General features: G+C 35.3%; 2 protein-coding genes across 2 annotated transcripts; one reads left to right on the plus strand and one right to left on the minus strand.

Annotated features, from left to right (window-relative positions):
- Positions 1-1,138: 1,138 nt before the first annotated feature.
- Positions 1,139-15,391, plus strand: LOC128996720 (zinc finger protein 532-like). The gene is made up of 5 exons (XM_054422166.1): positions 1,139-1,180; positions 6,100-6,212; positions 7,246-7,359; positions 8,947-10,178; positions 12,627-15,391. Exons 3-5 carry the CDS (start codon positions 7,246-7,248, stop codon positions 15,052-15,054), a joined length of 3,774 nt encoding a protein of 1,257 aa, XP_054278141.1. The 5' UTR covers positions 1,139-1,180; positions 6,100-6,212; the 3' UTR covers positions 15,055-15,391.
- A 479-nt stretch (positions 15,392-15,870) lies between these two features.
- Positions 15,871-24,840, minus strand: LOC128997087 (bolA-like protein 3). The gene is made up of 4 exons (XM_054422665.1): positions 24,664-24,840; positions 22,830-22,998; positions 17,401-17,489; positions 15,871-16,027 (listed from the first exon to the last, which is right to left on the minus strand). The coding sequence occupies exons 1-4, from the start codon at positions 24,706-24,708 to the stop codon at positions 15,956-15,958; spliced, it is 375 nt and encodes a 124-aa protein (XP_054278640.1). The 5' UTR covers positions 24,709-24,840; the 3' UTR covers positions 15,871-15,955.
- Positions 24,841-24,916: the final 76 nt, after the last annotated feature.

The following is a 24,916-nucleotide window of genomic DNA, read 5'->3' on the forward strand; positions in this document are numbered from 1 at the left end:
ATGAAATATGCTCTAATTACACCAATGAAAGATCCTTGACTGACTCCGGGTTAAATCTACAACACAAGTATCTTCTTTCCTATGTAGTTATGTAGCTCTAACACTAAACCAATATGTTTGCATGTTTAAACATAAAATGCAATGTATGTCTGTTTGTCGTATGTTTCTCCTTTATGCTTTACCAAACCAGCAATCCCATCATGAAGATACTTTGGGAAGTTGTTCTATACACTCACTGTGGAAAGTTTCTGCCAATTCCCATTTTCAAACTCCCCCAGGGCTCCACCCATTGGCTCTTATGGGTATTCATATTTAAAAAGAATCAAAGAATATCGACAGATGTTTCAAATAATAAATCAGCGTATAATTAAAAGAAAAATATGTACTCAAATGAGTTATTTTATAATTATTAACCAGTAGGCCTACTCTGAAAAGAGAAAGCAAAAGCCTACTTCTTTCTCTAGATAGATATAAAAAAGGCTTGATTGGTGCAGCATTTAAGCCTAAGATACATAATTTCTACCATAAATGGCGATTAGAAGATAAAGTAATAAATTTTGTATCATAGGTTTTAATAGAATAGCAGTTAACTTCCCACGTCCCCAGAGTTTAGAGAAAGTTTGGTTAGCTTTTATTAAAAAAATTAATAGTCGATAAAAGAATAAAAAAATAGTTTTTGGATAAATTACAATCACAGCAGATAGGCTCTCTATTTGAATCTTTAACATTTGGTATACTTAAGCCTCCACACAAGTCAAATGTGGTTGTTGCAAGTCTAGTGGTTAGCTTCTTGGACTTTGGTACGAAAGGGACGGGTTTGATCCGTAGTACACTCTCAAATCATATGGGCTACCGCTTGCTTTTAAAGCATTTGAGAACACTGCAGTACCTCCAGTGAAAAGCCACTGGTGTAGACAAGAAGAGAAAAAATTAAATCTTAATCAAAACTTAGACCACTTGTATGCCTTTAATTACTTGTAGGCTAAAGAAAGAGTAATTTTTAGAAACAGCTGGCTCATTTTACAACATTGTTTAACTAAGCTTTACAATGGTCAGGACAAACATCAACAAACTGGATAAATATTGAATGAAGTGGTGTCTATTATTTTACTTTCTAACAGTGTGTTTTTTCTTTGTTTTAGGTTAAGGAGAGCAATAGTGGACACCATTGACATAATAGGTAAATTAAAGTGTAGTAATTTCTATCTTTCAGACCTTATTATTCTTGTAAAATGTTGGCTCCAATGACAATCAATTGATTTAGATTCCTTCACCTAACCTTGACCTTTTCACTTAATATTACATTTGTTTCTTTTCTTGTGATTGCTTTACCAGCTAGATAATACCTAATAGGCTATTACCCTGCATGAGGTATCTTTAATGAAGATATATAATCATTCACTTTCTGCCTAGCATCTTGTAGAGCGTATTTAAACTTTATTTTAACTATTTGCTAAGGAGTGTTAATGAGACATTTACCATTGTATAGTTACATAATGGCACAATGGTTATAACTTCCAGTGAGTCAAAAATTGAACCCCGACATGCTTGCTATTCGAATGAGTGCACCAGAAATCAGGAATTAGAAATATAAATTCTTTATTACATGGACTTTGAGAGCAGTAATTGTGTTAACTTTGTTAACACAAATACATACATACGATATGTATGTACGTTACAGTATGAGTTATGTCAATTAAAAGCAAGATGAGAAGAATAGTCTTTATGATAGTTTTCTTATAAACTCCTCCACTGTGTAGACTTGATTCTCGGTCAACCAGGCATTAACACGTTCGCTGCAGGCGGTTCAGTACTGACCTATGGTGATCGCAACCCTCACGCGGCCGGGTCAGTACTGACCCAAAATCCACACTGCATCACATCAATCTGTTGCTCAGTGCAAGCCTAGCTTCTGTCGAAGGTGGACCTATAAAACGTTACTGTGTAGTGTGTGGTATGCTTTTTGTTGAAGTTGTAGGTTGGTGGTAAATTTTCCTGTCAAATCCCCGTCTGGCAAGCCTAGAAATCAACTTGTTGTCCTGTCTTTCTCCCTCCAATTGGCAATACAATAGGACTGGCTACGTTCCAAGCAGTGTGGCTATCTGTGGCTGTTTTAGCGAACTACGTTGACTCTCGTTGTAACGTAATACATCACCATACGTTATTTGCTATTCGACAGACCGAAATTTGAAGGCCAATTGCCCGTCAATCTGGCTCGCTGGACGCTGAGCCGCACCGGGGATATGCCTGCCATTGATTGGCCGAACGTGTTAAGCTTGCGTTTAGTTTAAAGCATCACTCTTCACTCATTAGAAGATTACAGTTTGGCAACAATAAAAGTGTTAGAAATTCTTGAAGTGTGTCTGGTATTGTAAGGTCTTCTGATGTCGTTAGGGAGACCAAGGCGATCTATGCGGAGGATGGCTCTTTGGATGTAGATTGCTGTGGCAGTTTGAGGTCTCTCCCTTTTTAAAACTTTTATACCACTCAAAAACGTAGGCCTACATTGTTCCCCAAGTTCTTGTTGCATAGGTACATATCGAGCCCCACAAAAAAAATTTCATTGACACCTTGCTCAATTATACCATTTTACAACAAAAGGCAAATACACAAGCTGACAAAAATTGAAAACTGGCCGAACTAAGCAGCCGTGTAACCGGCTAGAATATATGTATGTCAGGCGAATTGGAAGTATGGCATTTGGCCTGGAACACAGTTTATCTCTATGAAAACTAGTCTCTTTTCTTAAGTCTTTTAATTAGTCTGGGGTGACTAGTTTCGGGTACAATGACCCATTTTCATACCCACATCAAATTAATTGGTCAATGAATCCGACAGAAGTCTTCGTTAATACATATAAACACACGTCGACACATTTGTGAACTGTCAATAAATTGTGAACTATATTTGTCGACGTGTGTGTATTAACGAAGACTTACACATTAGCCTATTGCGTCATGAAAACTGGTTACCTTTGTACAGAGAAGTAAAATATGATTCAGCTTTTGTTATACTTCTGTGATATAGCTAATAGAAGAGTTATATTGTTTGGCAACATATTTAAATACTATTTTAGCTTAGTTTTTTTCCTGAAAAGAGAGTTAAAACAGGTTTTAAACAACATAAGGAGAAAGTTGAACGAAATTGACCTAACCAGGTACAAGTAGGGCCTACAGGTGATAATGAGCTCCTGCATATTTCTAAGCAGAGAAACAAAGATTAAAAAATAAGATAATAGGAGAGTAGTAAAGCTTTTATGATGAAAAATTAAAACTCAGACAATATTGCAAAGAAAACTTGGGTACAGAAGAGTCCCACAAACTCGGTGTAATGTGGACTGGAAGGGTGCCGAGTTTGTGAAATTCCGGGTTATCGGGAACTAGGGTTAAAAACATGAACAATACAATTTTTAAGCTTATTAACTACTTCTTTTATTTATATTTATATTACAAGTTAGTATTAAGTCATCAGACATAGAACAACAAATCATTTGTATGAGCTGAGAATGATTTGACTTGAGCTGGCTCGAGTCCATGTTTAACTCTGACTCAAAAAATCCCTAATTTTCTGAGCCAGGTGATGGCCGAGTTATCCAGACTGCCGGGTTATCGAGTGCCGAGTTTGCGGGACTCTACTGTAATAAATAAGGAAACAGGAACAAATTTGAATAGGACTAATAGTTCTACCATCCCTGTTCTAAAAATTAGAATAGGCTACTGTTGTAAAATCCTTGACCATTTCAAACACTTTTAATAATCATTTTGGAGCCATTGAAAAATTTGATAGGTACTGATATACCATACATAATCATATTCAGCTTCAGGAAACAACCTGCTCGGAAATAATATAAAGGGTAGACTTCCGTATCTGATGGCACAAACAACCGAATGAAACAATCGACTATTCGATTGTTTCATTCGATATATCGTTTGGTTAGTTAGGTTAGGTTAACCTTACCTAACTAACCAAACGATATATAGAATAATCAATATATCGATCGATAATTTCATTCGGTTGTTTGTGCCAACAGATTCGGAAGTCTTCCCAATATAAAAAATCCATTTTCATTTTGATGTAATCTAGTGAAAATGAAATAAGTAAAATCACTTTGTTCTAAAAATCACAGTTCGATCATAGGTAGGATCATAGCCTACATTCACACCAACACTGGAAAGTGGTTGAGCTTTTTTGTCCATCGCTTTTGGTGCGTTAGACTTGAAGTCCGATCAAAGACGTTGTCCAAAGCTAACAGGAATTTTGCGACTTTTTGCTTATCCTTAGTCCTTATGTTTGTATGTCAAATAAAAATTTGTTTAAAAATAAATTTGATTTCTATTTTTTATAAAATGAGGGAGAAACATAATTATCTAGGCTACGTACCTTATACAGTCAAAACAGTTCTGAATTTAGTCACTAAAGGACAATGTGCATTTCAGAGCTTTTAAGCTCTATCTTCAGGTCCGTGGATATATTTATCAATCCATCTTGCAGATTCGTCAACATTTTGTGACTGTGACTCCGGTATCTATAGCCGGCCGGCACATGTACCTGTATAAATGTGATGAATTATGTGTTAGGGTTATGTGTTTTTAATGGTTAAAAATGTTGACGAATCTGCAAGATGGATTGATAAATGTATCCACGGACCTGAAGATAGAGCTCAAAAGCTCTGAAATGCGCATCGTCCTTTAGTGACTGAATTCAGAACTATTTTGACTGTATAAGGTAGGTAACCTAGATAATACTTTGAATAACAGTTCAGGAGGCAAAATAATGAATGAAACATAATTAATGTTTGTAAAATTATATCACTAAATAATCCATGGCATTCATACTACGTAAAGAGATGGGTTTAAGTTAGTCTCACTTGAAAAGGTGGGTTATGATTAATTAATTTCATTTAAAAAATAAAATGAATTCTTCACTATGGTTTTTCATCTTATGATTATTTTCTTGATTATTCTTGATAAGTCTTGATTATGGCTCAAAGCTACTTCATTTAATAGGAAACAAAATAAAACGATTTGTCTGTGTAGAAAAAATCAATGAGAGAATACAAAGTCCATTAACTGATCAGCTAAAGCATCTAAAGTCATAACCAAACTAGTCAATTATAGGACACAATTCCAACCAGTGTTACACATTTCAATTTCAGTTGCTTTATGACTAAGTTAGTCAGCATTTGTGAAAATAAATAACTATTTGTTCTGACAGCCTCTTACAAATGAAATAATGATAAGGGTGTTTTTAAGTATGTGAAAAACAAAATTAACTTCTAAAACCTATGATTTGAAAAGGAACAAACAGGATTACTCCAGTAGGTTATATACAAGCTGAAAAAGCTACTTTCAGTCTGCTTTATTCAGGTCCAAATTTTGCACATTCCAAATTGTCCTGTTGTGAAGCACGGTTTGGGTCATTTTCAGACTCTTTAAATACCGTATCTCTATTGTCAATTGCTTCTAAGATATGGAAAGATGGTGGTAGCATTGTATTAGCAATATCTTAATAACAAACATCAGACAACATTCTCATATTCACCACGATAAGGCTTAGCTCATCTGGATCAGATCGTAAAATAAAAATTTCAATAGTTACTGTAGCCTATCTCTAAGTAGGAACAATAGCTTTCTTGTAAAAGTGTGGTCTCAATGTACCGTTACTATTTACCTACATTGAAAGCCCTTTGGTCTGAGTCGATTAAGTAGTATCTTTCTGTTGCAGGAAACCTTTAATTAAGACTATTCCTCATATTATGGTGCCATACGAGGTACAAATGCCAAATTAAAACCTCTTTTTTTATAGGTCTGGCCTTTTGAAAATCCAGTCTGTGAACTGGATATTCAACAGGTCTTGGAGAAACAAAAATAAGTATAGAAGTGGATTCACAGACTTAGTCAGCTGGCCAGTAATGCAAATCTATACATCCATCAACAATGTTTTTCAAATCAGCTGTAATTTGAGTAAATATAAATTATAAAATGGATGATTCTAGAGGTTGTTTGGTGTGAAAATAAATTGTGGTTAATATATTTCATTATTTACTTTCGATAGCAAACCATCCTTTATTTGAAATTTACTGATATTTATCTTTTTTAGGTTTTATTGAAGAACCTTTATCAATGGAGTAGTAGATGATGATAATGTAGTAACAACAGCTCAAGAAGATTTCTGATCTTCAGATAATTTTTCAACCATTATTAAATAACTTGGTAAGATTCATGTGTCAGTTAGTGATAATGTAGCCTAATTATAACGTTTGTTATTCATGTTGCCACATAGACAAAAGCGACAAATCCAAACTTAACTAAAAAATTAACTATCTGATTAAACAATTTTTATTTTTTATTTAGGCTATGCAAAGCCTAGTTTAAAGTTGAAAACTAGATGATTGTGCTGTCAGTTAATGTAAAATCCATACTACAGATCAAAAGCCATATGTCACAGGGGCGGCTCCAGAGGGCAGGCCAGGTAGGCCTACCTAAAATTTTAGTAGAAATTTCAAAATTATGGATTAATATAGAAATTTATTCATATGTAAATAAAGGAAAAGCACTCATACTCATTATTTTGCGTTTAAATTTTAAAATTCCCGCCTTTTTAGGGGGAAAGCCCTTTAAACCTCTCGTCCCCCAACAAACCCTTTCTTGATCCTTGTCAGGCCTACCCAAAAAATTATTCCTGGAGCCGCCACTGATATGTCACTCAAAATATATCATATTCTAAATTAGCCTGTTTATTTTCTTTGTTGTGGGTGATATTTTTCATATCTCCCTTACCTCATAATAAAATAACACTCTTATGGGCCTTTAAAAAATGCTGGAACGTACATGGCTAAAAAAAAATTATGCTGTGTAATAATAATCGTCAATTCAACAACAAAACTACAACACAAAATTTAGAAACGATAAATTATTTTTCAATTCAACCTCTGATCATGTACCCCTTCATCCTTTTTGTTCTAGGTACTTTTTCAAGTAGCTAATTTAGTAATTTTATGATCTCTCTAAAATTGGTCAGAAGGTAACCTATTATATTATAACCGGGGACCGTAATCATTTTAGAGAAGTTCTTTTTAATAAGGTTTAACTGTGTCTTTAGTGTCACTACAATTATTTTTGCAAGATCTTCTGTAGGCCTATATATACTGACATAGCCAATGCATTTATATGTTTACCTACGGCCAAGTAAAGAACATTATTTGATCAATTAGGTAGGTAGTTAAACGTTTTTGTGTCGTTACAGATGAGCACAATGATGTGTGAGACAATAGCCAATATACCTGCTGAGGAGAAATCCTCCTATGTCCTCACAGAAGACATGATAGATGCCGCAATGAACGAGCAATTTGCCTATCAGGTAATCAATCATCCGCTACTTCAAAAATAAGTAAAGCTAGGCTTACTAAACACATTTTCTCTAGGCCTGTTGGAATGAAAGAGCCACAATGGGAATTCAAAAAAATGCTTTAAATTTGTTTTATGTCATTACTTTTCTAAATAGACATTTTAGTTGATGCTACTGAATAGAGTTTAAATAAAAGCATAATATTACTTTTTTTAAAACATTGGTAAGCTATTGTTAAAGTAGTGTGGCACAATCTGAAAGCAAGATTCATTGATTTTTTAACGAGGCCTACAGTGGAAGTTCAAACACCAAGGGACCAGTAATAGTATTCATACTAGGCCTATCCGAACATTCAAATTAGATAATTTTGGTAAATTGTTAAGTACTACTTGATGGCAATACTGTTCCAGAAAGGTTTCAGTAAATGTAAGGGCTTATTGTATCTTAACACTTTACAGTGTAGGTATACAAGGGTTGGCAGGGTAATTGTGGGCTGTGAGGCAATGTTAGGATGGTAGGAGAGGAAAAAACAATAGACCTTGACTAGGTTATGCGGAGTGCAGAATTATGCTGCATTACAACACCGTGCGGTGTTCCGATGCCATTTTTTTGTGAATTCATCTTAAACCATAGTCGCCATTTATAAATGGATGAAAAATTATAATTATATTTGAATTGTCCATGGACATTGGTTATATGACAGATTTGGAGACTGAGAGGAAAATTCTTAGTTTAAGAAGTTTTTGAATTAAACAAGTTAAAATCGAGCAAGTTAATTCCACTGCTTGAAATAGAATAGTTACACAATTTAACCCTTCCCGGACGGGCAAAATCATGACACAGAACAGAAAAAAATTAAAGGAAAAAATAAAAATTAATTCTCTTTTTATTTGTGTTTTGTTATACAAGTATACATAAAATAAACAAAGTGGAACACTTCATACTGTCAAAATAATTTTGTACTCATTTTTAACTATGCAGATATATCCGCCACCCGTCTTTGAAGATATGACCATGACAACGTTAGGCCATAAATAAAGAACAATATGTAAACAATAAATAAAGACAACATAGTGTTGAGTGTGAAACGTTGAGGGGGGAGCGTAGGAGAGGTGGGTGGTGCGCGGGAGAGGGGGAATCGTGGGAGACGGGCAGGTGCCGGAGAGAGGGGGGAGTGCGGGAGAGAGCGTAGCCACGGAGAGAGCAGGAAAGTGGCGCCTTGGTACCGGGAAACATCTAGTTACTGCTCAAGCACCTGCCAGTCTGGCAGTCTGTCTGAAGAGAAGGCGGATATATCCGCTTCCCATCCGGAACATAAAAAACCATAAGCGGAAATATCCGTCACCCGTCCGTGAAGGGTTAAGTGATATTTATAGCAGGACCTTTTCAACGCACAAATTTAATTTGTTACAAATAATCATGATTTTCTTAGTAATGGATATAAGTAGTAGTGAAAAAATCTATTTGGTCAATATCTGATTTAGGCCACTCACTATTGAAGTAGATTTTTTTTAAACTTAGGCTATATACCAAGCTAGATCAATGACTTGTTCTAATTATGACATTTTATATAATCTAAAATCTTTTTGTAATTTACAGGAGGACTTAATAAGTGAGGAAGAGCTAAGTTCACCAGAAGAAAGTGGAGATCAGGACTCTCAGGAAAGTCTTGTTAACGAAACTGAAACTGTTCATAACACACCTCCACCACCACCAGACTCTCATGTTGACACCAACACAAATACCACTCCATCATCAAACATGGTTCCAACCAGTTCAGTTGTCTCCAACAATAAAATGAGCGTGCTAGTAATTGAAACCGGCTTGGATAAAAACGGGAGAAATTATATACAATCTGTTGCAGAGTCACGAAAGGAGGATGAAAGTGCACAAACAAATACTGAATGTGGGTCGGATAAAACTGTAGATCAGAACACTGGTGATAGTAAGGTAGATGTACCTATTTTAAAGACGATTTTGTCGAGTAATTGTAAAGACAGCATAATTGATCTGTGTGATAGTGAAGTGGACGACTTTTTAGAAGAAGATGATGCGACCGAGAATGAGGTGATTGATGACGAATTGAAGTCTGTAATGGAGACAAATCTGATGGCTGAGATTGGAATGACTGTGAAGAAGCCTGCACCAGAGCCAGAAAACCGATTGCCTAGGATATCTGTGAAGAATATCGCTCACATATCCACCCATGTCTTCAACAGTCTGTCAGAAAACGGATGTACTACTAGTGATTCACAGTCAGAACAACCGAAGAAGACAAATGAAAATCCTATAAACAATAATTTCTCCCCAAAGATTCCTAATTACAACCAATTGAGACCTCTGAACGATACTCAAGGAACGATACAGATAAACAAAATAGCCGTTCCCCATTCAGGCTTTTTCAACAATCAAGGCCAACGAATGAGGTGTGTTTATGTCAAGACCACATCATCTCTGCCGTACTTGGTAAACACACCTACTCAGACGATCGCTAACAGCTCAGACCTGAGATATGTGGTGACGGCTGCGTCACTAGGGCAGAAGCCATCTATGCCGGCAATTGCTACGTTTCAAAACTCAAACAAAAGTGCAAATTCCCAAACGTTGATGTTACCAAAAAATGCCAAACTGGTGACTGTTGCTAAGAAAGTGCAGAAACCTATGATGCCACCGACTAACCCTAAAGTGATTCAGAAGATAAAAAACAATGTCATTCCTTTTGTCACTGATATGCTTAAGAAAACTCTGTTTGACAACCCAATGAAGACCTATACAGCACCAGACACTTTCCCAGAACACCCGACTTACACGTGTATTGATTGTAATGACAAGTAAGTAGTATTATAGTTACTAGTTGTTCTGCCCTTGCTTCGCAACGGGGCAAGAATACATAAAAAAATTTGAATCTCTAAATCTACTGTGAAAAAAAAACATTTAAACACTCTTATACCATAGGTACAAATTAATTAAACACGGATATCTCAAATGACGTTCTAACTCATTAAACAATAAAAAAACAACAAAGAAAATTTCTAATCCCCCAGTATACTAGATATTTAAATTACAATCACTTTGGTATTCGAAAAAATATTTTGAGATGGTAAATAACTCTTAAGCGGCTGTTTGAAAATAATGAAATTAACATTCGTCTTATGGCGAGCAAATCCAAGATAGCCGTTGGCTTCCATGGAATCCCTTGGAAATCAATTTCCAAAACAACAACGAAAATTTCTAATCTCACAGTATACTAGATATTAAAATTATAATCACGTTGGTGTTTGAAAAACTATTTTTGGCTAATAATTAACTCTTCAGCAGCTGTTTGAAATTATCCAAGATGGCCGCTAGCCTCCAAGCGGTGGACTCTTAAGCCAAATTTGATCAAAATCAGGCAAAAATTACTTGAGTTATCACATTCACCAACACATATATAACAATTTGAACAAATCGTGTTTTCTAGAGTCCAGGGCGTAGGTCTTACTGTGCCACTTAGGGTAATAACTAGGCCTACTTCCCTATAGTGAAATCCTCTAAAACACACATAAAGTTGAATTGGTTGATCATAAGGACTGTGTTAATTTTATTAATACACACAAATATGGAATTAAAACTCAATAAAATTGGCTAATTATGTAATTAGGACAAGCTCTAACATTCACTTGAAAAGTTAAGATTTGACTAAACCTGCACAGAGATAATTCTATTTTATTACTGTGATAAGATATTGTAAAATGGTTGGTTAAAACAACCAGTTTAATAATTTAGGGTGGATAAACCAACTTCCATTTTTGCCCAGACAAAGGCAATTCTGAGTGAATGTTGATCCAGAGTCGGACAAGAGAAGTGGACCTTCCATGGATATTATCAGATCTAGAGGCTATATCAGTCAATCCATCAATCGATCAATCAAAACCATTTACTTACTGTTGTAGACATTTTACAATGCATTAACAGTTGTCAAGAAATACATAATGCGTTAATTCAGCAAATGAATACTTACATCTAACCCATATGATAAGAACTAAAATTTGAAAAATACAGGCACAACTAAATAGAAATATTTTGAGATTCCTCCAATTAATATGGACATTTTTATATTAAATAGCCTATGTTTCTATTTTTTATTTGAAATTGTTCATGTATTGAATGTTTGTTTGATCTTTGAGTATTTACGGAGCACTGTCTGTAGGCCTTAGTTGTTTTTAAATCTGGTTTCTGTGACGTCGCCGGTGTGACGACGTCTTAACTTGACAGGAGACGGGACTAGTGAGAAATAAAAACTACATAATTAGTTAACACCACGGGCTGCACGGACCGGGATAAAGGTGTACGATTGCAGGACTAGGACGGACTGACGTAGTGGTTAGATGCACGGGTATAGCGTGGTCGTGGCAGCCAATGGGAATTTATTAAAAATCACCTGATATGACGTCACAGACGTGGCGTGATGTACACACACACTTACATTTTATTCAAATCTGGTTTCCTACAAGAAACGCTGTTTTACAAATATAATATTGAATACATAAAATCATCAAATATACTACAGTTTCATAATTAATAATTATGTTCACTTGAATTATCTGAGAAAATTTCTAAATTATTTTTGACATACAACAAAACTTGCAGGATATATATTGCAGTAAAAGTTAATATTTTTAAATATAGGTTTACATTTTTACAGTAAGTTCTAGAGCTTATACAACTTACAAGCCTTATTGCCTTTTTTTTGCAATTTAAATAACTTTTTGGTGTATGATTGGAAACCCCACGCCAATATTCCGTAACTCTCTATGTATCTGTGCACAATACACTGTTATCAAAACATCTTGTGTTGTACAACCTTTTAATCTCCACAAGTAGTATATACCTTTCGACAGCTTGGTTGAGGTTATGTCAATGTGATACTTCCAATCTGATTTTGCATTTAAATTAATTCCAAGAAATTTAAAAGGTTTTACTGTACCTCATTTAATAGGGACTGCCTATTTGAAATTCAAGTTTCTAAATCTTGCAATTTATTTAGATTTAGGTATTATCTATTAATTGCATTACATCACTGAGAAATCAGACTTGTAGCATTTTGCAGTATGTGATTCACTACTGATGAATAATGATGTTTATGTGATTAATAAAGAATAGATCGTTTGGCTTTAGATTAGACAGAGATAATCCGAAGCCTGTAAAGAATAGATGAATTTAATAGAAGGAAAACCTGATCGTATATTTTCTTGATTGTATGTGGCAGGGATGGTAATAATTCATTTTCTTTTCTTTAGGTTTCTACTGAAGACCAGTTTGTCCAACCACGTTGAGAGGCGCAGCATCAGTATTGGCTATTGGTGTCAAATATGCAAGGCCAGCTTCCAGTTTTTCAACAAATGCTCTTTATCTATCCATTTGCGGAGCCATAATATGTCTATGAAGCAAATTGATATGAGTTCTGTTCAAATCACTCCTATTGCGAAGGAAATGGTAGAGAAAGGAATTGTAACAGCATTTTTCAAGGACGGCGACTTGAACTCAAATAAATCAATGATCTATGATAAACCTCAACCTGCTGTAAATCTAAATGTGGCCAACTCGATATTGAAACCAGTGCCGGGTGTGTCTGGACAATCAAAAATTGTCAATCAAGGCTTGAGCTTAAATGAAAAGATCAAAGCATTGACATCTCAAAACAAGCAGTGTTCAGGTAGGACCATAACGCCCATCCTCCCTAAACCTGCAAATCCAGTGAAATCAGTTTCCTTAGTCAACAAGTCTCAAGTTCAGAATCAGACCAAAGAATCTTCTGCTTCCAACATGAAGAGTCTTATCCTCTTCTGTAATAAACTGAACCAGCCACAAAATGTCATGGGGAAATCTGCTGTCAATATTGTACCTCCAAATGTTGTTTGTGACGTAGATACGATATTAAATAACTCATCTGCTGCAGTGGAAACTAATGATAGTGAAATTGTCAACGATGATAATGCTGTGCCAAACCAACAGGAAGAAGAAGAACTTGTTGACGTTGATGACAGTTCGGTGTCTTCCAGTATTCCTACACCGGTTCTTAATTCAAGAAATAAGGAGAATGGTAAAAGAATTAAATGCATACTTCCTAGTAATTCTAGTAAACGAACCTGCAGTGAATGTTTGATTTATTGTGCAAATATCACTAAACATTTAAGTGGAACTGGTCGACCCGTGCGGTTGGATCTTGCGTGTAATGTTTGCCAACTTATATTACCGTCGAAATGTGCGCTAAAAATTCATACTAGAATTCATATGAAAACTCCACCGTACAAGTGTCCAGATTGCGGCAAGGATTTCACGACTTGGGATGAACTTTATGCCCATTTAAAATTTTCTTGTGGACATTTTGCTAAATGCATACGTTTTATTTGCTTAGGATGTAAAGCACATTTTCCAACTGGAGCCGGGCTAACGGAACACATAGTGACACATCACGGCAAAGATATTTTTAAATGCAGTTTGTGTCCTGTAGCTTTCTACAAAAGAAATTCACTGTTGAAACACATTTTCCATGACCATCCCAATGAACCAGACCCAGCAGATGTAGGATTGGACTACAAACAATGTGACATGTGTCCCAAAAAGCTCTTACCTGAGGAAAGCTATATAGATCATGCGAAAGAACACTCCAATTCAATGATTTATGGGTACAAATGTTCAATGTGTAATATCGTCTACGCTAACAAGATGGCTTTTATAATACACCAGATCAAAGAAAAAGCTAAAAAAGATAAGATGGAGAAGTCTATAACTGACAAAGCTAATCCTCCAGAAGAAGATATGCAAGTTTCAGACTCGGATACAGATCTAGTTGAAGAACCCGTTATTATTCGAAGATATCCTGAAACTGAATCTGTGGATGAAAAAGATCCGCTGAGTTTGGACGATTGGGAATGTACCCAGGAACAGAAAGTCAAAGAGAAAACAACGGAGCTGTGTATCGTATGTAAGAAAAATTCTGTTGTCTTACTCCCGGGAATTGACCTCAACAATCAGTCACTATGCTGCAAGCAGTGTGTAAAACCAATAGACGACAATAGCTCAACAGAATCTTTTTCATCCAGAAGAAATTCAAAAAGTCGTCCAAAATCTAGAAAACTAAGTACCTACAGATCATCAAGCTCCGATGATGTAAAAAGTTTCACCGCGAAAAGAAGAACTAGCATTACATCTCCCGACAGTTCGGTTAACGAACTTTCACAAGACCCTCTTGCTGACTCTCCACCAAAAAAGAAAAGTCGAAAGAAACCAAAAGACAAACGGAGTGTACAAGGTCAAACTCATATCCAAGGCCAAGTAATAAAATCAAGATCACTCAACGAGCTGTGTCACAAGTGTTCAAAGTGCGAGTTTGTCTCAGAGGACAGAGAATCTTTTCTGGTACACATCACGATACATAGAACTGACCCAAACACATACCAGTGTCTCGAATGTGGACTTTGTTTTGTAGTTTTACCCTCTCTGGAAACCCATCTTCAGATGCACCACGGCATAAAAGATGTTAATAGTTATACACAGAATAATACAGCTAGTTTACCGCAAAAAGCTAGCTCCTCGATTGAAGAAGAAACACTAGAAAACCAATGTCCAGTGTGTTTCGAAGTTTTTGGCAGCAAGCTATCACATGATAAACATTTTCGTATCCATGGAATGGCCTTTATGAGTAGACTGAGTAAATCTCCATGAAGAAGTTTCATGTGGATACCCATCACACTTAATATACGTAATTGTACATATTACCAACCTTAAGTCTTCATGCGTACAGTAATTCATTTCCGTTACTTGAAAATATATATAGTAGGCAGATGAGTCAAAGCCAGGCACATTATTAAAATATTTGCTATTGCATACATTGTTCCTTTTTGCGGTTAGGTGTGTCAATCTTGCATAATGTTGTTTGATTCTACTTGATTTTTTTCTAGTAAACTTTTAATTTTATCCTAAGCTATTTACCTTATTTTAAGAATTTGTCTGTTAAGCTCTTATACAGAATGTAAATATAAACTGTTTTGATTACCTCAAAGAGCATTTAATCTTGTACTTCCTGTTGATATTGTTTTGACATTATGTATATAATTATTATGGTACTATTTTTGACATTAGGTAACACCAGAGTGTGTGCTGCTGTTTGATAAGTTACTCATATTTTGATATTCTTTGTCAGTCAGTGTGAAATGGCAAATGTGCACAGGTCAGAAAAAACAATGTAGAAGTAAAACCAATTTGACATCTGCACACTACAGGACAGCAAATAATAAAAAAAAAACATTGCTCAGCTTTTATGCAGAATGAAGCTAAGCAAAATTTAGTTCAATCTAAATACTTACCATTCATTTGGAACTATTATACTTTATTTACAAGCAATAGGAGTGCACTTTGTTATTGTACATTTTCAACGTTTCTGTTCTCGGGCTTAAAACCCAGAAGCAAAATTTTCTTGTGTCAATCAAAACAGTATAGGAGGGGTCAATAAAAATAACAAATTAAAATTACATATCTCAATAATTTAATTTGTCACAATAGCTCAGATAACATTCTTAACGACTTCGTAATTGTTTGTCCGACAAATAAATGTGACATTTTAGTGTCAACTAGGATTTCCTGGCAATGCTGTGTGTATCCTAAGTCCATGCATGTCTTTTATTTCTTCTTTCAAAGCCTAAAACATGAAACAATAAAAAAAAACATACACACAAGCTAAGATATATGTATATCTCTTATTTATTTGTACCACCAAATGGAAATCATGAAGTAAATTTATTTATTCATACATGCCAACAGCTTAGACAATACAAGCTAAGCTGCATTGATTTAATTTGAATCACTGTTGTAAGCACGGCCACCTTTAACTCCAAGCCGCGGCCTTCAAAGTGGCAACGTCACAAGTGGTGTTTTAACAGCTGTTTTGTTTGGAAGAAGCTAATGGTATTTGTGTATTTACGAAAGATTGGTTACTGGACTATGACAATATTGACTCCACTTAAAATGTACAGATATCGATTTTTAATTCATATTGTGTTGGTTTTCAATTCTGTATATTTTATTTTCAATATTTTAATAAATTTATGTTCATAAATTTAAATCTAAATCAATAAAGTGCGAATTAATGAGCTGATGTCACCTGTCTGCTATGTTATCTTATGGGACGTGTCACTAAACAACACCATTTGTGATTTTGCCAATCATATAAGGCCACGGCATGTAGTTAAAGGCGGCTGTGGTTTTAAGAAAAAACTGTGTAACCTGAATCACAGAGAAGTTTGATATGGAGGAGGAAACATGCTTATGGGAAGACTGTGTCCTTTCCTCTAGTATGTTGTGACAAACAAGGCCTGAGCAGTGTACACTTTGCTGAAATTCCTGTCGCAAAGGGTCTTCCTCCACCGTGAGCATTATAGGGGGCATTGGACGGCAAGGGGGTGGTGTTGGACTTTTCCCTAGACACCAGCCACTTAGGCACCATTTAAGTGTGGATGTTTCTTTTGTACCTTACTCTCAGTGGCCTAATAAATAATTTTTGATAACTAATTTGAAATATAATAATTAAATAAAAAAGCCTCCAAATTTTGCAATTCGGCATTTAATTTTGATGAAGGATGTTTTTTTGTGATGTCAAAAAAAGACACAAACTGCAAAGACAAATGAAAGAAAACGAATTTTTGATCGCTTATCAAACACATTATGACACAAGATGGCCGGCAAAAGATAATTTTGTTTCTTGGGGCTGTGGAATATCCCCTGGAAAAATGTGGAATTGAAATCCTAAAAACATATTTTTATACATATTTGAACTCTAATATGCTCAAGCTAATAGTATGTTAGCTAATAAAATAGAATATATTTCGGGGAGGGGGATATATCTCTCCCAACCCCCCTGGGACCGCCACTGAGTGAGCTTAATCATATTTTTGGTAACTCTTGACGCTCCAGAGACCAATTCATCATGTTATCATTGTAAGACAAAACTACCAAACAATCTTGTTAACGTGGCTTAGTTTACGTTTTGAAATGCAATAAACAATAATAAACTACCTCATTGACTAGTCTGTGTTGCTTGACTATAGTGAGTCCTTTAAATTCACCTGCAACCACTGCTATTTCATACATTGCTCCACAGCCACCTGAAAACAAACAGTTTCAATCCAAATTCAACACAAAGTATTCATACAGTTGAATGACTTTAACTCGCTCACAATGAACCCAAAATTAAATTCTGTTCTCACTAAACTCTTCACTAATCTGTCGATGAATTTAAATGGCTTTCACACCTTTAGCACTTAAAAATCAAACTACAGCGTGCACTTCACAGGCGGCGGCAGTCTCAATTGGCGGCACAATTTCAAATGCTCGAAACCAGATGTAAACATGGCCGATTGTTGCCGAATTTCCGGCGCAGTCTTGCCAATAGATGCATGTACACAGCGCAAATGTCAAAATTGCCAATCGCAGCGCTAGAGCAGAGAAATTTTTAAACGGTACTTACTTAAAAAACATGCCTCGTATTTTGAAATAACTTGAAATTTAATAGCTTCTTTACAGTGGGTGAGTCTTCTCAGTAGGAGACACATTTTAAACATGAACAAAATTAAAATATTTCAACATCACTTTGTCACTTTCATTTGTCCCGTGCGAGACGAAGGTTTGTAAATAGATAGGTTTATCTTATAAGACGTTAAATTACCTTCTTTCCGTCAAAGTAATTCTGATGTCTATAAGGCAACCGGTTTTGACGCCTGTGGCATCATTGTCAAGCTAAACTTAGAATCTATCACATAAACACAAATAACAATTATAAAACGCATGGCCATACAGACTGTCATTCATTACTACATGGTGGCAGGTGTAGGTCTAGACTTTGACGGAAGGCACATACAGAATGAAGTTATCATTTCTACTTATGCCACTTAGTCTTGCAATTGTCAAATTGTAACTTTCCATTCTTTATTATTGACAAAGTGGTCGGTGACCATGTATAAAGAGGAAACTCGATAACAAGTTGCTTTATTTATTTGAAGTTCATTGTTGGTGATGGTGAGTTAACAGGGCCGTATTTCTAAATAGGCTAAGTAGGCTGCAGCCTAGAGCGGCAAAATTTAGGGGCGGCAGATTAAAAACATTAAAATAATTTTTGTTTACGTGCAATATTATTTTCCTTACAAATTCAAGTATACATGTCATTTAAATAAAGCTTTTAGAATATTCATACATTCTTATTTTCTATTTCGACATACGTATTATTACACAATCTAATATGTACAATCGCATTGCGCCAACACGCAGCGAGCGGCGATCTGGTGTTGGCCACACTGGAAGCTGGCGACTCTCAGGCGGGCTGCAGCTGGTGGATGTACGACCAGGAGCGGCAGCCACGACGCCGACGTGACAGCCGACAGCCCCCTCCCCACCACTGACACTTACACTACCATACAGTCAGTCGGTTTTGTTAATCACTCAATGAAGTACTTGTATTGGACTATACACAAAGTTTTTTTGTCGTTGTAAATATTTCAACTAATAAACCAGTGATTCAAATAATTTCGTCAACTTAAATTTCACCTTGCAGAACTATCTAAATTTAATTTAACAATTTTCCACTATTAAAAGATATTCAATACGGTAGCACAGAAATGTATACATTTCTTATATATTAGAATGATCTCAAATGTATTTTATTTGACGTAACATTAACATTATAAATCCAAATATTTATGATATTTTGTAATATGATACATTTCATTCATTTCATTTTGTAATATCATGTTATTTTGTATAGTATACAGGTGGAGTTGATTGGTATGATTATATAGTAATAGTATTCGTAGGTTATATTTTATGTTTGCACGTGTATTTTCGATCGCCGACCACCGAGCGGTACCGTGCAGATCGGCAAAAATTAGTCTGTGCGCATGAATAACCAAATATTACCACGAGGTAGAGCGGGGGTAATTTTCCTATAAATATGTTTTCAGCAGTAAATATGTACATATATAAGGGGCGGCATGAGGACTTGTAGCCTACAGGCGGCATAAAGGTAAATCCGGCCCTGTGAGTTAATGTTGTTCAAAGGTTTATTGCGGACATTTTCCATCACGGTTGTAAAAAACAATACACAACGTTTCGGGATCTGGAATCTGATCCCGTCCTCAGGTGAAAAAACTTAACTAACACATTACAACTAACAATACACAAACGCCCAACCTAAGTTGGAATACACTACAGAGGGTAGCAGTCAAAAAATATGCACTGTATAGCAGTCAAGTCATGATACAACATGCAAATAATAACCAATTACAAAACACTATAATCTATAAAAGGTGTAACTAAAAAGCTCACACAATGGAACACTAATAGCACCGTTCGCAATGACTTAACCAATGATACTGAAGCAACATGGCCGACCAATCGGAAACACGGAGACAACAGAAATGGCTTCCGGTGGAAAAGTAAAACCAACAAAATGGCGGAGCGATGTACGATGCCGCAAGATGGGTGTTAATTCTGTTTATTCCTATCACGAGTTTTACTACGAGTTAACGTAACATGCGAAATTTGAGGAGAACTAAATAGATAAAAGAACAATAAATATAGAAATAACGAGTTCTTCTCAAAATTCGCATGTTATATTAATTCTTAGTAAAACTCGTGATAGGAATAAACAGAATTAACCGCCATTTTGTTGGTTTTACTGTTTTGTGATTGGTTATTATTTGCATGTTGTATCATGACTTGACTGAGCTATACAGTGCATATTTTTTGACTGCTACCCTCTGTAGTGTATTCCAACTTAGGTTGGGCGTTTGTGTATTGTTAGCTGTAATGTGTTAGTTAAGTTTTTTCACCTGAGGACGGGATCAGATTCCAGATCCCGAAACGTTGTGTATTGTTTTTTACAATCGTGATGGAAAATGGCCGCAATAAACCTTTGAACAACACATTGCTTCATTTAACTGTCCCCATGAGAGTCTTGTTATCGAGATTATGCCGTAAAACCTATTCAGGCCTAGAGCCCTTACAAAAGATACCTGACATTGTAAGATGATTATAATTAGGCTCGGAAAGAAAATCAGAGAGGATTTATACTTACTGTGGATACATTTTTTTTCAAACAATGATGTGATTTAATGGAACACAAAAATTACAAATATGTTTATCCTAATTGTTGATGAATTAAAATAGTTATTTTATTGTTAAATGCTAACAAAAATTGCTATTTTGATGTCCGTATGTGACAACTTCTGATATCCAACATTGAAGAGGAACATTTTTGTAACTTCTAGTTTCTATTTGAAAAATGAGCCGACAGGCTAAAAAAGTGGTTGCAACCCGAAGAACTAGTACAGATGACAGTTACCACAGGTTATTTTAACCTAAAATGACTTAAATAACCATTTAAAGACCATGTTACAAAGGTAGTCTTCGTTGTATATGATCATTATTTCTGTGATTATCGAAATACAAATAGCTTCCGTTCTTTAAAGTTTAGAACCACAGTGGACCTCCTTTTAAGCGACCTCGCATTAACTGATAATCGGATTATCCTCCTTCAATTGTAAAATATTACAGTTTGTTTTAACCGACCTTGCTTTGAGAGCAGTTCTGTTTAACCGCCGCTTTCTGGGAATCTTGGCATTTCACGCTCGGCGATGGGAACCATACGCTTATCTCCACAGGATGTGACTAAGAATAGCCTAAGTTATTTTGTATTTATAAAAAAATTGTATGCCTCTTCAAACAGCTGCTATTTTTGTAATATAATCATCTAGAATTATGTTATCGCTGGAGTAAACTAACAACACAAATTGTTGGTAACAAAATGGTTGCTTGTAATCTTAAATTTTCGACGATATTAAAGATAATTTTTAATGTATTACGATAGATTTGGAAAGCATCAATTAATATTACTGTACACTACTAAAGTTATTAAAATAAGATTTTTTTATTGACTTTTGCCTACAACTGTAATTTATTCCGCTGAAAGTATTTGACTTAACCGTGTTTTGTACGTTTATTTGTGACTTTTCTATCGATGTGAAAAAAAAGACATAAGTGTAGTTTATTTTATGCATAATGCAAGTACGACTTCAAAATAAAGATTATACAATTCCAAATGAATTGCCCTTCATATTGTTATGTTTTTAGGGATTGCCCGTTTTAATCAGGAATCGCTAGGGGCTCAAAAGCGCACCCTAAAAATCCGCAACGATGACATCATAGTTTAGTTCAAAATTCCTCCATTAACAGCGTTGTAGTAGAGCTGTCAGATCTCCTCTTGAGGGAACACCATTACCGCAATGATACGGAATTCAGTCATCGGCCTCGGTGGTGTAGTGGATAGCATACCGAGCTGATAAACCGAAGATACTGGGTTCGAATCCCGCTGGCAGCACTAACTTTTTGTCAACAATTTTTTTTTTCATATCAGCAAGTTTGGTTGGTTTGGTTAGGTTATGACAGTAATTTTATAATTAAAAGGAAAATTATAAAATTGAATTTTAGGCATTTATAATTTTATTTTATGAACAAAACTATTTTTTAGATTAGTAAACCTTCATTCGATTTTTTCATTATCAGCACGTTTGGTTAGTTTGGTTAGGTTATGACAGTTTAATTTAATAATTGAAACATTTTAAAATTAATTTTATAATCTTTCTTAATTTTATAATTAAATAGTGAAGTAAAAATTACGCGCTGTGCTCTCTACTACAACGCTGTTAACGGAGGAATTTTGAACTAAACTATGATGTCATCGTTGCGGATTTTTAGAATGCGCTTTTGAGCCCCTAGCGATTCCTGTTTTTATCGACCTTTTGAGTTATTCGACCTAGGTCTGATCCCATTAGGCGATCTACTGTAATAACTCTGTTACATTTAGATGGATAGATTTGATTCCAGCAATAGCAGTTTGCGTACAATCCCCAATTACAGTCACTTCTGAAATGCATCAAAGTTACTACAATAGTCTAGGAGTAAAGGATTTAGACTGGGACCGTGGCGTCATCCTAATCCAACTACTTTGAGGTCACGAATTGTGGATATTTATAGGCATGATCTGTGGATGCAATACTCCCTGGTGTGGATTAACGTCTGCGCTAGTGAGTAAGTACTAGTGAGTACTACGACTATCCGCAGTACTATCCTGATAATTAGACGTGCTGTGTAGGTTCCTTAGTTGGCATTGGCTGTATGCATATTAATTAACAGTCCTGTCCAAGGAACATGTCGGCCTTTGTCAGTAACAAGACTACAAGATCGCGCCACTTATCTCTATTCATACTTGGCTTAAAATACCTAAAATACCTACCTTTGTATGTTCCGCATTTCAGATGTGTTATGATGTACATTGAATTCAAAGGAAATAAAAGGGGGTTCATTTTAAAAGTGAGTCAACTATAAATTCAAAATGAAATATTCTAAAAACTGAATGCACCTGACGACAAATTTAACAAGCTTATTTATCTTACCAGAGGCATCTGTTACTTCTATGTACTCGGCAGAGGGAAACCTTTTACTCAATATTTCACGAATTCTAGCTTCTGAAGTTTGAATCTTTAGGTTTCCCGTCTGATCAGAAAGTGTTCGACAGTTTTGTGGCAAGAGCTGTCTTCTGAGAAGAGTAGACCGTGGAAAAACCTAAAAAATGAATATGTATAATTCCATGTTCCTTTTTTAAGATTGTATTGATAAACCCATTTTTATAAGTTATGATTACTGAGGCTTATAAAAAATAATAACCTTAACTAAGAAATAAATACTCTTCAAGAAAATGTAATGAATGGTCTTCGTAACTTTAAAGTTGTTTTAAGTTATATTGTTAAAATTTTCCCTGGAACCCGGTTGGGTAGACTTCCGTATCTATTGGCACAAACAACCGAATGAAAATATTGATTATTCTATTGTTTCAATAGATCGTATGGTTAATTAGGTTAGGTTAACCTTACCTTACTTAAATCGAATAATCAACGATCGATATTTTCATTCGGTTGTTTGTACGGGTGAGTCTATCTTACCCACCCGATTTCCATTCAATTGAAATGTAGGCCTAATACATTCATTTGCCAACTGATTTACACCAATTTTACAGTTTATACCATAGGTTACTGTAACCTGGTAATCAGAGCTCGGGTACAGTTTCTAAACTGGGCTATGCTGATATCGATTTAAACTAACGTACTATCGACTTGATAAGTAAACCTTCGTGCAATTTTTTTTTTCATTATCAGCAAGTTTGGTTAGTTAGGTTAGGTTATGTCACTTTCATTTAATAATAGATATATTTAAAAACCAATATCGATTATCAATCAATATTTTCGATTCGATAGTTTCAATCAATATTAGCATAGCCTACTTATTGCGGTCTTAACCCCCCTTAAATTACCCCCCAGGTACATATTATTAATACTGTCGTGTCCGTAAAAGTGTCCTCTATCAGCTGACACTCTCGGTAATAACCTACGCGGCCGTATTTTTCCGTAAAATGGCCGGTCATAGATGTTTTCGGGCGCGATCACTACTTATTGCTGACTTACCCCCAGGTACAAGTACATGATGTTTATCCTGTCATGTCCGTTAATGTGTCCTCTATGAGCTGACACTCTCAGTAATAACCTACGCGGCCGTATTTTCCCGCAAAACGGCCAGCAATAGATTTTATAGGGCGTGCGCACTAATTATTGCTGGAGTTATTGCCAGGTTCACACCAATTGAAACTGTACCCCAGAGCTCTTATTTTTAACACTAATAGGCTAGTTTAACTTTGACTTGTCATTCGTCTATCATGTAATGGGCTTTTTATGTAAACATTATGAGGTTGGTAGCAACAACACTAGGGTTTAAACAAATAACTATAGTCTACTAAATATGACAGTCCCGTTAAATGCTTGGTTACAATATTTTAGATAAAAACAAAACGTCAATGAAGGAAGTGTGTCAACCACAAAGATACATACCAACAAACACGAGATATATTACCAATAAATCAAGACTAATAATCTGAATTTTAAGGGTATGTAGGCCTAGGCTGCACTTTACTTTACGTCCAACAAACAACCGAATGAAAATATCGATTATTCGATTGTTTCATTCGATATATCGTTTGTTTGGTTAGGTTAGGTTAACCTTGCCTAACTAACCAAACGATATATCGAGTTATCGATGTATCGATCGATATTTTCATTCGGCTGTTTGTAGGATGTAAAGTGCAGCCTAGGCCTAGGCCTACCAGTAACTTAAATTAGCTTCACTACACTGTTAATACTGTTTGATGAAAAAGAAATTGGCTTAATTAAGTACACTTACATTTACCCAGTTGCTGCAAATATATTTTGATAAATGGCCAAACATCCTGCTAAATGAAAATTGAACTGCCTTGTCAAATAGAAATGATATATAAAATTTAGGAGATTGTATTCTTATCCTAGATTATTTACGTTATTTGACATTCTGACATTCATGCTCTACAGATCGTCTGTTTGTTTTGAGTTTGAAGAATATAACCAGCTGATATTAGAAAAACAACATGTTTTTGCATTGAATAATAAAAAAAGGAACA

The sequence above is a fragment of the Macrosteles quadrilineatus genome, unplaced genomic scaffold, assembly GCF_028750875.1.
Source record: "Macrosteles quadrilineatus isolate MER2022 unplaced genomic scaffold, UCM_ALF_1.0 Scaffold_6__1_contigs__length_79288215, whole genome shotgun sequence".
In the NCBI taxonomy this organism is placed as follows: Eukaryota; Metazoa; Arthropoda; class Insecta; order Hemiptera; family Cicadellidae; genus Macrosteles; species Macrosteles quadrilineatus.

What these genes read in the sequence shown, in the direction of transcription:
- LOC128996720 (XM_054422166.1), top strand. Translation starts at nt 7,246, where the DNA reads ATGAGCACAATGATGTGTGAGACAATAGCCAATATACCTGCTGAGGAG. An exon ending in ACGAGCAATTTGCCTATCAG is followed by an intron (nt 7,360 to 8,946) that starts GTAATCAATCAT and finishes TGTAATTTACAG; the next exon opens with GAGGACTTAATAAGTGAGGA. An exon ending in TGTATTGATTGTAATGACAA is followed by an intron (nt 10,179 to 12,626) that starts GTAAGTAGTATT and finishes TCTTTTCTTTAG; the next exon opens with GTTTCTACTGAAGACCAGTT.
- LOC128997087 (XM_054422665.1), bottom strand. Translation starts at nt 24,708, where the DNA reads ATGTTTGGCCATTTATCAAAATATATTTGCAGCAACTGGGTAAAT. An exon ending in TTTGCAGCAACTGGGTAAAT is followed by an intron (nt 22,999 to 24,663) that starts GTAAGTGTACTT and finishes TTCATTTTTTAG; the next exon opens with GTTTTTCCACGGTCTACTCT. An exon ending in AACACAGACTAGTCAATGAG is followed by an intron (nt 16,028 to 17,400) that starts GTAGTTTATTAT and finishes TTCATGTTTTAG; the next exon opens with GCTTTGAAAGAAGAAATAAA.